At 34.5% G+C, this 15655-nt stretch overlaps 1 protein-coding gene across 2 annotated transcripts in view; it reads left to right on the top strand.

The window, feature by feature from the left end:
- DNAH7 (dynein axonemal heavy chain 7) overlaps positions 1-15655 on the top strand; it is a 224034-nt gene that overhangs the window by 150150 nt on the left and 58229 nt on the right. For both annotated transcript variants that reach the window (XM_037523738.1, XM_037523737.1), the window contains exons 48-49: positions 5160-5314; positions 15428-15618. In XM_037523738.1, the coding sequence (XP_037379635.1) occupies positions 5160-5314; positions 15428-15618 (346 nt within the window). The remainder of the gene's footprint in view (positions 1-5159; positions 5315-15427; positions 15619-15655) is intronic.

Below are 15655 nucleotides of genomic sequence, written 5' to 3'. Positions count from 1 at the left end.
TGAGTGTGTTGTAAATTCTGTGTTAGTTCCTGTACACATTGGTACCAACTTAAAGGATATAGATACATTTGGGTGCTGGGCTGATTGGAATTTGAAAGACAGTGGCTGCCATTCATGGGAATTCCTGGTTAAAGATAAATCACAGAGAGTCTGGACTGGGAGAAGAACACTAGATGCTCATGCAGCCTCATATTTCCTCCAGATCGTACCCCCCCGAAGCCAAGGATTTCAGACTATCCCTGGTGCCTCACAGGGCAACATCTCACATATCCCATTGTGAGAATGATCATAAATTGTGTTATTTTCAAGTACACATTACCATAGGTCTTTGATTACTAGGTCTGTCTTCCTGGAGATTTTAGTATGTTAGGGAATACACAGTAGGGAATGTTCAGTTCTGCGTTACATGACTAATTTGACCAGTTGTCAGTTTATGCCTAAACAGTAATTCATGTGATAATACTTTAAAATGAGAATGATGGGCCTCCCTGGTAGTGAAGGGGGTTGAATGCAGTGCTGTGAAGCTGTCCACAACCTCTGCAGTGTGCGTTCGATCCTCGGCCAGCTAGGGAGATTGATCCCCGGCCAGCCAGGGAGATACCCACATGGTGTGGCAGACCTCTCCTGTCCCGCCCACTGCTCCCCTCAGCAGTGTTTTCCATCCATCTGCCTGTTCTGTTCCCTGCTCTGTCTTTAGTGATGCCTCTCACCTTCTTACACCTCTGGCCTGTACCCCAGTTCTTGTATGCATAAATAAATCTTTAAAAAAAAATAAAATGAGAAATGGTGGAGGTGCATAGATTTTTAAGATAGAATTATCCACTCCATGTAAAGACTAGTTATTCCTCAATTTTTTATATATATTTAAATTAAAATTCTAATGAAAATGTTTTTGTGCTGCTCAAGAGATTATCTTGATGTGGGGTTCTTTAGCTTTTTTTTTTACTGAGTTCTATAAAGATTTGAGATATATGCAATTTGAATGTTTATAAAACAAGATAAAATCTGCTAAGACCACCTAAGGGAAGTTAAAAAAGTAATTATGTCTCAGTACTTAAGACAAGCTAATTCTTGCAGTTGGGTACCAAATTCAGTTCAAAGCATTCTGTTAAGTAAAGAAGAAAAGGAAAACAATGTAAATTAATCCATATTTTTAAACCAAGGAAATCATTCTTAGACAAAGGTTTTCAGGAACTAAAAATAAATTTAATTTGTTGATTTGGAGAAAAGTCTACTAAGCTTTTCTTTGCGGGGACTAAAACTAAGGACTGAGTACTGTCCTCTCTGATCACCTAAATTAATCCAGAAGAAAAATTATAGATTCTTGTTAAATGATAAATAGGTCCATTACCTTGCCATTTATGTGCCTTTTTAACAAGTACAGGTTGGGAGCTGGTTTATTGTTGAATTACTTAACAAGTAGTTGGCATGCAGACAGTCTTGTGGATATTTACTTAATGTGAAAATTAACATTAGACATTAACATCTCGGGAGGGTTACTGAAAGTTTAGAAGTCCTACTTGTACTTTTGTTGAGCAGAATCAGCTAAATTCTGCCTAAAGAAGTCAGATTGTTGCTTTTTGTTGTTGTTACTGTTTTACTCTTAGAAAAAACAAACTTTATTCTTCCCAAGGACATGTGAAGTATAGTTGGTCAGTTTCTGTTTCTATTCTTTTGATTTGTAATCTGTGTACATACCTGTGTTCCTAGTAGGACACCTATGTCCATTATATCCATTGATGGCCAAGTTGCATCATATTTTCTAGCAAATAAATGTACCCTTCCTTTTGGGTCCAGTCATATTTCAATAATATTAGAATTGTTGATGAATATTTTTGCTTTTATGACTCCAAACCTTTGAATGACTATTTTTCAAAATAATAAACACATTTCAAGAGACAGGTAGAAATTGGTGACAATGAGCTATAACCTTTACATTTTTTCTGTTTGTAAAAACATTAAAAACATTAGTAGAAAGTTACTGTAGCAACCTTACTAGAAAGAAAATGCTAACATTTTCCATTCTTGGCTTGTTTTGTCTTTGTATTTTGGTAATCTTCAACCAAAATGTTTCAGTGAATAGGTTTAAGATAATCATTTTGAAGTGTCAGAGATAGAAGGAAAAAAGAGAAACAAATAAGATATGGATTTCTCACCATACTCTCTGGCTTACATCTGATCATTTTCTCAGTCCTGTAATTTGAGGTTTTGCTACCTATACCTGCTACACATTTACCCTATAAAATCAAAAGATAAAAAATAAACACATTAACTCGCCATCCACTTATTGGTCAGGTCATTGCTCAAGTTTTAAATTTCTTACCTTTCATTTGTTGTTATTTAGTTTTTAGAATCTGCAAGTTGTTGCATTTTAGAGTTTATCCAGAATTTTTCTTTGTAATCAGTGGAAGAGATACCCTGTAATGGGCTTACCTCCACCTGGTCAGCACCAGAATTTCCTCTAAGGAATGGTGTTCCTTGGATACATGTTTCCATGTGGAGATAATCTCTTAGAAAAAATACCAATTTGGGGGCCTCCCCTGCTGGCGCAGGCAGTTGAGCGCAGCACTGTGAAACTGTCTGCAGCCTCTGCAGCTCAGGTTCCATCCTGGCCAGCTGGCGGGAATCCCCATGGCGCAGCAGACCTCTCCTGTCTTGCCTGCTGCGCCCCTCAGCAGTGTATTTCACTCACTCTTCCTGTTCTGTTCCCTGTTCTGTCTCTGGTGAATCCTCTCACCCTCCTGCACATCTGACCTGTATCCGAGTGCTTGTAATGTATGAATAAATCTTAAAAAAGAAAGAAAATAACAATTTTTCGAATGAGTTAACTTGTATGGTATTTGCCAGATAGTGTTTGCTGTTTTCATTTCTGTCAGTTATCATGTGCAAACTTTAATTTAGAAGAAAGGGATAAAAAGGAGTCAAAATGAACACTCACTCAAAGAAAGTACAATTTAGTTGGGTGATACAGTTAAGAAATTATAGAACTTCCACAATGAAATATTATCATTGTATAAAAGTACTATAAATATAAAGTGGATGCATTGCTAAAGTTCAAACATAAAAGCGATCAAGACAGGCTTTGTGGATTGCATAGCATTTGAGATGACCTTTAAACATGAGTAGGACTTGAACATGAAAGGATGGATAAGTGCATTTTGGACCAGAAGAAAAAAATAGACACGTGAACATGGGCATTAAGATATTGTGGCTTAAAGATATAGAAACAACAGAAGGACCAATGAGTCATTCAGTTTCTTCAAAGAAGCGTAACTGCTGTCTAACACTCATACATAATCCTCCAAATTTAAAAATACTCCTAAAATGTGACAAAATAAAACTTTTACATTTTGGTGAGTTTTATTCTTTTCAAATCCCCTTTTTATTCTCTTTAGATTCTTATGGATATGATTCTCATTTTATTAGTTGGTTGCATTTAAAATATTACATGACACCTTTGGTTTCATTTCTTCCTAAATACAATGGACTGGTTTTCCCCCTTCCACAAATTAATATACTGAAGACATAAAACCCAATGTAACTGAATTTAGAAATGGGCACTTTAGCAGGTAATTAAGGTTAAGTGAGGTCATAAGAATAGAACCCTAATCCAATAACACTGGTGTCCTTGTAAGAAAAGGGATGCGTGCACTGAGAAACAAGGACACAGCCAGAGGGCAGTGTGGTCCACAAGGTAAGAAGACCAACCTTGGGAGACGCCAAACCTGTCAGAACCTTGAATTTGAGCTTTCAACTTCCAGAACTATGAGAAGCCAGTCTGTAGTATTTTGTTGTGATATCCCAAGCCAACTAATACATTATCCCAGGACAACTAATACAAGAAGATAGCCTTGTTCTCAATATCAATATCAATATATATATATATATGAAAAAAGGATACACTATAACCTTCATATATGCATATATATGCTGATATTGAGAACAAGGCTATCTTCTTTACCATATAAGCTACATATTTTATCTTAGGTTCTAAATTATATACTCAAATATGAGTACTTCCATTTGGGGGGACAATTCTAATCAAATTTAAAACTCACATCACAGTGTGATTGAACTAAATATATTACCCTGTTTCATCTACACCTTTTATTTTGGCCCCAGTTAACTTTTATTTTCTCCTGCTGCTCTTCTGATGCTCTGTGTGAATTTGCTGTGCTCACTTTTGAATAATGTGACAGTATGTTTAGAAAACTGGCCAGAATTATGGTTTATGTTTACTGTAATGTCTCAGAGAAAGAAAATGAACAGTAATCTTAATGCTGATTGCATTTCACACAAGCAGAAAGATATTTCTTTTGGATACCATATGGTGATAGCAGATACTGGTTAACTCTTGTGATTCCCACAGCACACTGAAAAATAAATGGGTTTCCTCATGGTTCACTGCTCTTAGTCTTATTATGAAAGGGGAATGTGAGTGAGAATAAAGCAGTAAGTATGAGCTTGTTCATAGTGCAAAAACTCTGACTTTCATAGAATATATTTCTGTCCATAAAAAGATATACAACCACTAGACAAATATGTAATGAACTAACTATATATATGACATTAAATATACAAAGTTTTGAAACAAATACTGGGTCAACAGTTGTGTTAACACTCCAGTGTGATAACTATTATGAAGGTTATAGTGTATAAAATGATGCTTTTCACCTTTTCTGTAGTTCACTATATAGCTTGAAAAAGATACTATGCTTTGGTGCTTTCTCTTTCCCTATTGGACAAATGATAGCAGGTGGAAAGTGACTTGTGTAAGGTTACATAATGAATGTCAGGGCCTAGTGAAGAACTGGGAGTTTCCCGATTGCTAGTACTACAACTGATAAAGTTGCCATTGTTACTTAATTAGCAAGAACAACAAATATTTGCAAAAAACATTTAACTTAGCATTCATAAAATTATAATTTTCTAAAAGGAGTATAAAAAATTTTGCAGTATACCACATGATTTTTATAGTTGCCATTCTAGCATCCTGCTCAATCTAAATGTCTCTGCTGCAATAGCATAGTTTCTCATGTAATGTTAAAAAGTAAAATATTACTCTAAAGCATAAACTGTAAGAAAGTGATTTGTATATGATTAAATGGCATAAAGACAAATCATGTCTTTATCAGCTTCATCTTTCTTCTCCCTTTCAGGAATGCAAGAAGGTGGCCTCTGATGATAGATCCTCAAGGTCAGGCTAATAAATGGATCAAGAACATGGAAAAAACCAATAGTCTTCAGCTAATTAAATTAAATGATCCCGACTATGTCAGGACTCTGGAAAATTGCATCCAGTTTGGTACCCCCGGTAAGTAGATAAATAACAAGCATATCTAACAGAAATGCCTGGTGAGGGCACAAAGCAACGTAGTTTGTTTCTTTGTAAAAAAAGTATATTTGTGGAATATAAATAACTGAAAAACGTATCTTGGAAAAGCATAGCAAAAACAATTCTGAGACTTTTTGAAAAATTAGTTACCACAGGAAAGGGGTGGGGAGGGAAGAGGGGATAGGAAGAGGATAGGGCAGCAGAGGTTTGGTGGAGGGTGAGTGAGGCATGTGCACATATGAAGGAGTACTATGTAACCGCAAGGTTATATTGACATGTAAATGACTGGCAAATTAAAAAAATTTAGAAATTTCCTCCCCCCAAATAAAAGACTCATCTTAAATGATGACTTTATTAATGTCTTTTATTATTTATTGATAAGTAATCAACTGAGAACTTAAGAAATAATAGTTCCAATAGATTAGGACACATTCTTTGTCTAGAGATACATTTGGAATGCTTCCTATAACTTAACTGTTCTAAATCTTGTCTGGTGTTTGCCATTCTTAAGTTCTCATTGTAACTCCACTTCTGTGGTTAAAAGGGCCACTTACATGCCAAAAGGTTTTTAGCATAGTATTAATCCAATTATTTATTTTTCTCTCAACTTATTCTACAAAAGTGGCAGAAAAGTGAGTACAGCTTATTACGATTTGCCACTTACAATGGAGAGATTAGAAATATAGCAAAGAATTTTTAGTAAAGCTCTATGCACATGTCACATTTGTCAAAACAAAAAAAACAAAGTCATTATAATTTGAGTAAGTTAGGGTTGTTAATTATGTTTTCAATTCACGTTACCTATCAATTTTGACTTGTTTCTTCACCAAATGTAATTATGAAACTACAAAATATTAGCCCAGGGACAAGTCAGTAAATCTCAGTTGCTATTAAATCCAGTACAATTTTTAAGAATTATAATAATACATATGCCAGGAAGTCTTTCGGCATTTTATTTTGCTTACTAATAATGGGTTAGTATTCAAAATATTAATTACAATTTTAGGTTCAATAAAGATAAACATCAAATGACAAAAATCTAAATCAAACTGCAAAATATTGTGTTTCTACATATGAACCTACAAATAATTGTTCATGTATTCATAGTCATAGTCTAATAACATAGGAGTTGCTATAAAAGAAATATGCTTGGGCCTCACTGGTGGCGCAGGGGGTTAAGATGCAACCTATAAACATGTCTGAAGCCACTGCAACATGAGTTCGATCCCCGGCCAGGGAGCAACCCACATGGCACAGCAGACTCTCCTAACTCACCCCTGCTCCACTCAGTACTTCATTGAGTACTCCACTCAGTGGAGTACTGAGTGGTGCCACGGACCAGCCCAGCGGCGGCGGGAGATCGAGACAGTCTCAGGGTTGAGTGAGAACGAGCGAAAGGTGGTCGAAGGATTTAGGGCGAGGGACAAGAATGACACACAGACACACTCAAGGGAGAGTGAAAATCTGAGTGCAATTTATTAAAATCAACCTTCTCTTCTTATACATTTCTGTGACAATTACCTAAGATTATTTTTCACAGTTTGTGGTAAATCATACATCAGATATGCAGTGAAACATAGCAAGAATTATTACATATTGTTTTTCACCTAAATTCCATTTAAGTACAATTATCGATGAATCAAGCACTTACTGTAATTTACTCAGAGGAGGTCTTAGTTATCCTAACCTTAACTTAAATATTACCTACATGATTTTTATTATGATCATGTTTCATATATTTATCATAACATTAATTTTTAATTACCACATACTATAATTTGTTATTAGCATTTACTATAAAATCACAATGATTACTTTTTCTTAGTTATATATTTAAGCATGTTCTAAAAGCAGCTAAACCAGTTTAAAGCACACAGCTGGGCAATGTAGCACAGGGCTATGGAATTGTAAGTTAAAGATTAACGGTGTGTGTCTCAGTGTTTTCAGGCAGTGTTTGTTGGTTGCTTATGGCGCCAATGCACAGCAATCCTTTCCTGTAACATCAGAGGGGGTCTTTTCTGCTTAACATGAACGCCAAAGTTCATTATGCTGAATCCCCTCGGGGACTGCGCCTGTCTTAGGTCGTCAGGAGTCGCAGACATGCGGCTAGCCAGTGCCTTCTTTAGTCTGCCCCCGATCTTACCCGTCATTGACTGTCCAGTCCAGCGCACAGGGGAAGGGGGTCTTACGTACTCTATTTGTGAGCATCCACAGTACAGCCCTCTTTATTTCATCCAATTACTGGTGATCAATGGTGGCAACAGTGGTATTGCCAGGCATGGAGGCAGGAGCCGCCACAGAGTGGAGCAGTGTACTTCGCTCAGCCTGCCTGCTCTGTTCCCCACTCTGCCTCTGGTGAATCTTCTCACCGCCCCCACCCCCACACCTCTGGCTTGTGTCCCATTTCTTGTATGCATAAATGAATAAATCTTAAAAATAAAGTTTTTTTAAAAAGAAATATGCTCTCTACTATCAAATATCTTGCTTGTTTGACAGAATCAAATTATACATAACTAACTGTAATAAAAATAGAAAGTGGACATACATCACTAATCCTTTTAGTACAACTGGAATGATATGGTAGGTACACTGGTTCTGGAATACAGTACCCGCCTCTGTTTCAGTACTTGACTCAGTATTTTTCTGAGACTCAGTACCCCCCAGCTGTATTTTGGCCATCCAGTATGAGGAAAAAATGAGTTGCTGTCCTTTGGGTTCTCCCAGTAGTGTTGGATAAGCTCAAATTATGATGGTTTTTGTTGTTGTTGTTTTTATTGCTGTTGAGGTTTGCTGTGCAATATGCGTATAATCTAAAAGATTAGTATAATAACAAAGGCACAGATGATGAACTGTGAAAATAGAGGGGAATCAAGTAAGATTTCTTGAAGGAATTGGCACCTTAAATATTTTAATTAGTTACTTTAATTTTCTGATAACTTCCTTGATACAGTAAAAAACAATTAAATGATAATTCAGTATCTACTTTGTTCTCAGCATTCTTGAGATTTCTATGATTTCAGTCATATCTCTTGATATTAGTATTACATCATTTTAGAAAGGAGAGGGCCCTAAAGGTGACCTATTTAGCATTTTTTAAACTATGTCTCACAACTGTAGGAGAGGAAACAAATTTAGTGGGTCATAACCAGCATTTTAAAATGAAGTGCAATAGAAGATAATGGAGCGTATTAGTCTGTGTAGCATGGAGTAAAGGTAGTAATTATTTCATGAAATTGTTAAAGTTTTATCCATATGTGTGCACTGGATCAATATTTAAAATGTTTTTTTACTTGGAGTTCAAGCCATAGAAAAATTGAAATCCAATAGTAATTGCAACCATTTCATTTTATTAACAGAGTAATTGAGGTGCTGGATTATGTTAGTTAAATGACATAACCAAGATTTTATTGCTAGTTAGGGAGTTGCTAAAACTAGACTCCAATACTTTTGCTTGTGTCCAGTGTTTAATGTGTCACTCATACCAGGTTATCTCACAGTTGGTTCAGCCTACTTTTTGCAATGATATTCTTTAAAGGGTAATGCTTGATTACAATTCCTTCTAATGTTAATCATCAAAAAAAAGTGAAAAGTTTTCAATCTATTATAGAAAGAAAAACAGATGGCCAATTTTAGAACTATTTTTATATTTAAACATCAAGTAAAAGAATAAGTTACTGTTACAATTTTAAAACATAAGCAGTGAAAAACTCTTAAATTTAAGAAGTTATTTTTAGATATTGGCCTATACAAGGACAGTGGCTTTTGATCTGTCATCCCTCATCTGTGGCTTGGGTCAATAAGGTCGAGGTTTTCACCTTCTTCACCCACCTGCTTCTGCTTCAACCAGAACTGGCCTTCCTTTTCTTTGTCTATATTGAATTTTGTGTTAAGATCCTCTTTGAAAACAAATGTCCCGCTGTTTAGAGAAAAATTTTAAAGCCTATGCTCTAGAAAATAAAGGTATATCTACATTAGCTATCACAGTGGACAAAGTATGCATAGGACATTAATGATATAAATATTTCTAGTAAATAAATTTGTTCATACCTCAATGAAGCTGGCAAAGATAAAATTTCAAAAATAACACAAAAATCAATATAGAATACTTTTGATTTTCCAATGAGGCTTTTAATACAGTAAATTCTCATTGTTGAAAAATCATGATGGTATAGAAATTTTCTTAATAAGCTGAAGATTTGATTTTATTAGTGAGGAAATAAATTTTCATTTTTGGGGAAAAGAATCAAGTGTGTTATTTTTTAATTTAATAACACATATTTTAGCTTTTAAAAGATCCTTATATGAATCCAGACACCTTAATTCCATTTCAAACATGGAAACAATTTGTAGGGATAGAGTATGAAATTGTGGAGTATGATAATTAAAAGCAAATACTGCATTTGATGCAAAAATTACTGTTAGTAAAGTTAAAGCAATTATGCAAACTTAACATATAAAATTTCATAAATAAAATTTCAGTTCATAACTATCTTGCAAATTAATGGATGAAAAATCTGACTGTGAAATTATTAAAATGAGAAATTGGTTATCACTAATTTTTTAACATTAGGGAAGTTCTTTTCCATGCATAAAACAAAACAATAAAGTGATAAAACATTTTGAAAGAAAAAACAATTTATAGTAAATACTATATTTCATCTAGAAAACTAAAAGAGAACTGAAAATCTATTAGAATAAAAGATTGCAGTAGAATAGGTATAATCTAAAAGGAATATTAAGAAATCAATAACAACTGAGAACAAAATAGGTACTGATTCCAGCCAACCTGAATGGGAAACAGAAATTAAAAAACTTAAAATGACAAAGTAAAAATCAAAATCAACAAGCAACTATAAACCAGAAACACACAACAGGGGGTGGGGGGATGTGAGAGGATGAGAGGGGGAGCACGGGGGATGGGGAGGAGGAGGGGAAGTGGGGAGAGGAAGGATTAGGGTCAAAATAAGGGAGGGTGCAATTGTATGGGGAATATAACCAAAATGAAAATGCATACATTGTGGAAAAATGATGTGAGAATTATATAAAATAAAATATTTTTTAAATAAATAAATAAAAACTTAAAATGGCTAACAATGCATAGTAGGAAAATGACAAAACTACAGAGGAAGACAAAAGATGATAGGAAAACTAAATATTATAAAGATATCAACTCTTTTGGATTTAAATGTTTTACAAGTAATACTACACTTAACCCAGAAAAAAAGAAGGTAAAAGAGCCTGTGATAATTCAGAAGAACAGTAAATTGGCAATTAACTAGAGTACTCTCTAAAGAAACCCCAAAATAGGAAATGCATTATAAAGTAAGCATTATGAACCAATGGAAAACAATCAGTTAGGAAATGGTGTTGGGAAAATTGAAAAATATATCAAGTTAGAGCCTTAATTCATTGCAAAATATGTACCAGATAAATTAAACCATATTCCCAACCTGGAGAACTGATACAATTGTGAATTATTGATAATTTTTAAGGCTTGATAATTTTTAAAGTAGAGTCTTAGTGTATTTGAAAGTTATTAAGAAAGTAGATAAATCCTCCGTTCTCATCATAAGGAAAAAATTTCTTTTTTATCTGCCTGTGTGAGATGATGGATATTAACTAAACTTCTGGTGGTAGTCATTTCACAATATATGAAAGTCACATTATTTTCTTCATATTTACATTTATTAGTGTTTTCATTTACATATTTTGTCTTTGATATCATACATTGAAGTTTTTCCTATGACTGTAGAGTTATTTATATTTTATTCTATCATAATTATGATTTTATTTTTTACATTGCAATCTTAATCCATCTGGGATTAATTTCATGTTGTGTGTTGTGAAAATCACATTATTATATGGCATATGTTAAACTTACACAGCACTGTATGTCATGTCAGCTATATCTCAGTGAAACTGGGGGGAGAAAGAAGAGTCTACCTTTTAGAGATAATTATATCTACAGATGAAGTTTCCTGATGTCTTCAATATTCTCAAATAATCTAGGGTTAGATGAAGAATAGGTGACAAATTAGTTGAACTTACAAGGATGATTCATGCATCAGGTCCAGTATAACATTATTTTTATTTTTGAAGTTTTGAAAATTCTACAACAAATAGCACATAAAAAGGAATATGAAGAAATTTTAAAACAATCAGAAAATTAGGGGAGATATTTGCTCTAGCAGTGTTTAAAAATACAAATAAAGTTTAGAAACGTATTAGTACATTGTGGTATTAGTGCTGTTTGTTCCCTGACATCCATTCTGATCTTCTTTCATAACATTAGCACCCACTGTGATCACCTGGTTACTTTGCATTCTGAGTGAAGAAATTGCAATAATTTCCTAACTTCAACTATGGTTGTATGTAATTCTGTGACTATGGTCTGACCATCAAAACATAGGTGGAAAGCCAGGAAATATCTTTCCTTTTCTGTTTCTTCCTTTTTGATTATTGGAATGTGGATGTTATTTGAAAGGCCATCTTGATTGAAGAGATCAAAAGCCATATACCCAGAATGGTGATACAGCACTATATCATGAACTTTGCTTTCTGACAGTTTAGACATACTGTTCTTATATCTCTGTATTGAACAACTTGGGCTCCCCTTTACATAAGATATAAGTCCTTTATGTTTGTGTCACTGTACCTATACATTTCATATAATAGGAAAGTGGGCAAATATAATAACATAGAATTTCCAGAAGAAAAGTGTAATTAGTCAAACAGCATTGAAACATCAAGCCTAACGTATGAATTCTAATAATTTTTTTTTTACTTATCAAATTATAAAAGTAATGAATATGGCATTTGATGCTGGCAGTAGCACATAATGGTTAAGAGAGACATGTGTGGCCAGACTGCTTAGATAAAGCCCCTTCTTTGTCATTTGCTAGCTGATTTAACAGAAAGTTTTGTTTCAATTGCCTGTGCCTTAGTTTCCTCATCTATAAAACTGGGTAATAATAGTCCATGCTTCTTAAAGTTGTGAAGATGAAAATGCTGTCAGGTTGGTGCTTATCGTTTGTAATTACAGTGGTGTTATGTAAAAACAGATCAAAAAAAGGCTCATTGCAACTCTGAAATATCTTCAGCCACTTAGGAAAGTAATTTGGCAATGGAAATTGCCTTTTGAAAGTTCCCAACTATTGACTATTCATTGCACTTCTAGGACTACAGCCTGAATCAGTCATCAGAGATAAACACAAAGATTTACTCAAAAAGATGTTCACTGTGGCATTATTAACAGTGGAAAAATTGAAGCAATCAAAATAATAATAGATTAATGTATTTGATGTGATGCATTCATATTATTTAACCAGGAGAAATAATTTTATTCAAGTAGAGAATGAAAATGAATTTAAACATCCTCTGATATTTTTGCTTTGGTTAATTAAGATCTCATCAGTGAAATAAATTAACAAGAAGGCAATTTTAAGAATTCGGTTAGCCACAAGTAACTTGTGAGAAGGGGCAGAATGTGTCTGTACCCTTCACTGCAATGGAGATCAAAATAACTGTCATCCAAAAGCCCTGAGTTCCTATTTTCCCATCAAGCTTGCACAGCCAGTCCTTTGAGGGGCTCCTATAAATCACCGTGATTCAAATTTGATGATGATAGCACCAAAATGTAAGACTTAATTTCCCTTCTCAAATGCTGTAATAAGAAAATATTTTGAAACGAAAAGATTCTTATATATGGTACTGTTTACAATACTGAGAACAGGAAGCAGTCTGAATATACAATAACAGAGCACTGGTTTAAAAATTAGCAAATATTAATATGATGGACTATTATGCAGTAATTTTTTTTTAATCTTAAATTTTATTTTTATATTCCCCCATACAATTGCAAACGCCCCATTCTGACCCCAATCCTTCCCCTCCCGCCCCCCACCCCCAAAAAGTGTCTCTGGTTCATAGTTTTTTGTTGATTTTGATTTTCACTTTCTTATATTCATTTTCCTGGTCCCTTATTTAAGTTTTCTAGATTCCTGCTATGAGTGAGACCATCCGGTATTTTTCTTTTTCTTTTTGGCTTATTTCGCTGAGCATGATCCCTTCAAGCATGTTTATTAGTTTTTCATAACATGGGGAAAAATTATGCTGTAACAGCAAGCAAACTAATTAGGATGCAAAACTAGATATATTGTTTACTTTCAATCATGTATAGAAAGAGATGAATAAAAATATGGAAGAGGAAAATGTAATTTATCAATAGTTACATAGTTGTGTCATTTTTCCAGCGACCTATATATTAGTATGTGTCAATTATGTAAAAAATATTGAGAAAGAGGGAGAGGAAAAATAGCTTAAAAAATGTGACTTCAAGGTGCTTTCCAATTTCTTCTGTTAAAAGGTAAATTTGAACATATAAGACATTTGAAGAGTTCATTTGAACAAAAATCGATTGGAATCCAGCACTGCCTACCTAGAAGTGGTTAGGAACACCGCTGACAGGAACTCAGGGGAGAGACATAAATAGCTGAAGTGAAGAAAGGAAAATATCTGATTAGCTAGAGCTTAAAACCTGGCTGATTGTATGTAACTGGTTGTCCTTGGTGTTTTGACTTCATAACATTGAAACATTTACAGGCTTAGCTTTTGTTTTTCTTTCATAGGCCACCGTGCCTTTGGAGCTTATGGAAACCATGTAGACTCACCAGCTCAGCCCTTCCCACAGACTTTTAGTTATTTTTATGGCATCATTTTCTTATACATAGAAGATAAAAATAACTTTATAAGTCACTAGGAAAAGCAGCATTCTATTTCTTTCTGGCTTATTTCACTGAGCATGATCCCTTCCAGCTCTATCCATATTGCTGCAAATTGCATGAATTTATCTTTTTTGATTGCTGAGTAATATTCCATTGTGTATATGTACCACATCTTGATCCAGTCATCTATTTTTGGGCATTTGGGTTGTTTCCATAGCTTAAAAATACTGGATGGTCTCACTCATAGCAGGAATTTAGAAAACCTAAACAAGGGACCAGGAAAAAGACTAATTATAATAAAGTAAAAATCAAAATCAATAAGCAACTATAAACCAGAGATACTATGGGGAGGAGGGATTAGGGTCAAAATAAGGAGGGTGGGAATTGTATGGGGAATATAACCAAATGAAAATGCCTACATTGTGCAAAAACGAAATATGTAAAAATATGTAAAATTTATTTTTTTAAATAAATTTTATTTTTATATTCCCCATAAAATTGCAACCCCCTTATTTTGACCCCAATCCCTCCCCTCCCCGCCTCCCACCTCCCATAGAGTGTCTCTGGTTCATAGTTGTTTGTTGATTTTGATTTTCACTTTCTTATAGTGAAAGTCCCTTATTTAAGTTTTCTAGATTCCTGCTATGAGTGAGACCATCGGTATTTTTCTTTTTCTTTCTGGCTTATTTTGCTGAGCATGATCCCTTCCAGCACCATCCATGTTGCTGCAAATTGCATGTGCTTATCTTTTTTGAATGCTGAGTAATATTCCATGGTATATATGTACCACATCTTCTTGATCCAGTCATCTATTTTTGGGCATTTGAGTTGTTCCCAAAGCTTAGCTATTGTAAACAGTGCTGCTATAAACATAGGGGTGCAGGTGCTCTTTGGAATTGATGTTTCTGTGTCCTTTGGGTAAATACCTAGGAGTGGAATTGCTGGATCATATGGAAGCTCTATGTTTAGTAGGTCCAGAAATCTCCACACAGCTCTCCATAGTGGTTGGGCCAGTTAGCACTCCCACCAGCAGTGCAGGAGAGTTCCTTTTTCTCGACATCCTCGCCAACATTTGTTGTTACTAGCTTTTTTAATATGTGCCATTCTCACTGGTGTAAGATGGTATCTCATGGTAGTTTTGATTTGCATTTCCCTGATTACAAGTGATGTTGAACATTTTTTCATATGCCTGTTGGCCATTTGCATTTCCTCTTCAGAGAAGTTTCTTTTTAGCTCTTCTGCCCATTTTTTGACAGGATTAAAATACATAAAATTTTTAAAAAAAACCAGCATTATAAAAGAATCGGGAGGTTTGAATGTTTATAGTCAGCATTTAAAATAACAGAGTCATTTTCTGATCTTACTCTAGTGTTGCTAGAAAATGTTGGAGAGGAACTGGACCCTGTTCTGGAACCTCTTCTACTAAAACAGACCTTTAAACACGGTGGGAGTACCTGTATCCGGCTTGGGGACTCTACCATTGAATATGCTCCAGACTTTCGCTTCTATATTACTACCAAGCTAAGAAATCCTCACTATCTTCCTGAAACATCAGTAAAGGCCAGTATTAAAAGGAATGTTTGCTTATCAAATGACT

Source organism: Talpa occidentalis, unplaced genomic scaffold, assembly GCF_014898055.3.
Source record: "Talpa occidentalis isolate TD23 unplaced genomic scaffold, MPIMG_talOcc4v2.1 talOcc4.3, whole genome shotgun sequence".
In the NCBI taxonomy this organism is placed as follows: domain Eukaryota; kingdom Metazoa; phylum Chordata; class Mammalia; order Eulipotyphla; family Talpidae; genus Talpa; species Talpa occidentalis.
The sequence above is the reverse complement of the archived record's forward strand: the minus strand, read 5'-3'. Positions and strand labels throughout refer to the sequence as shown.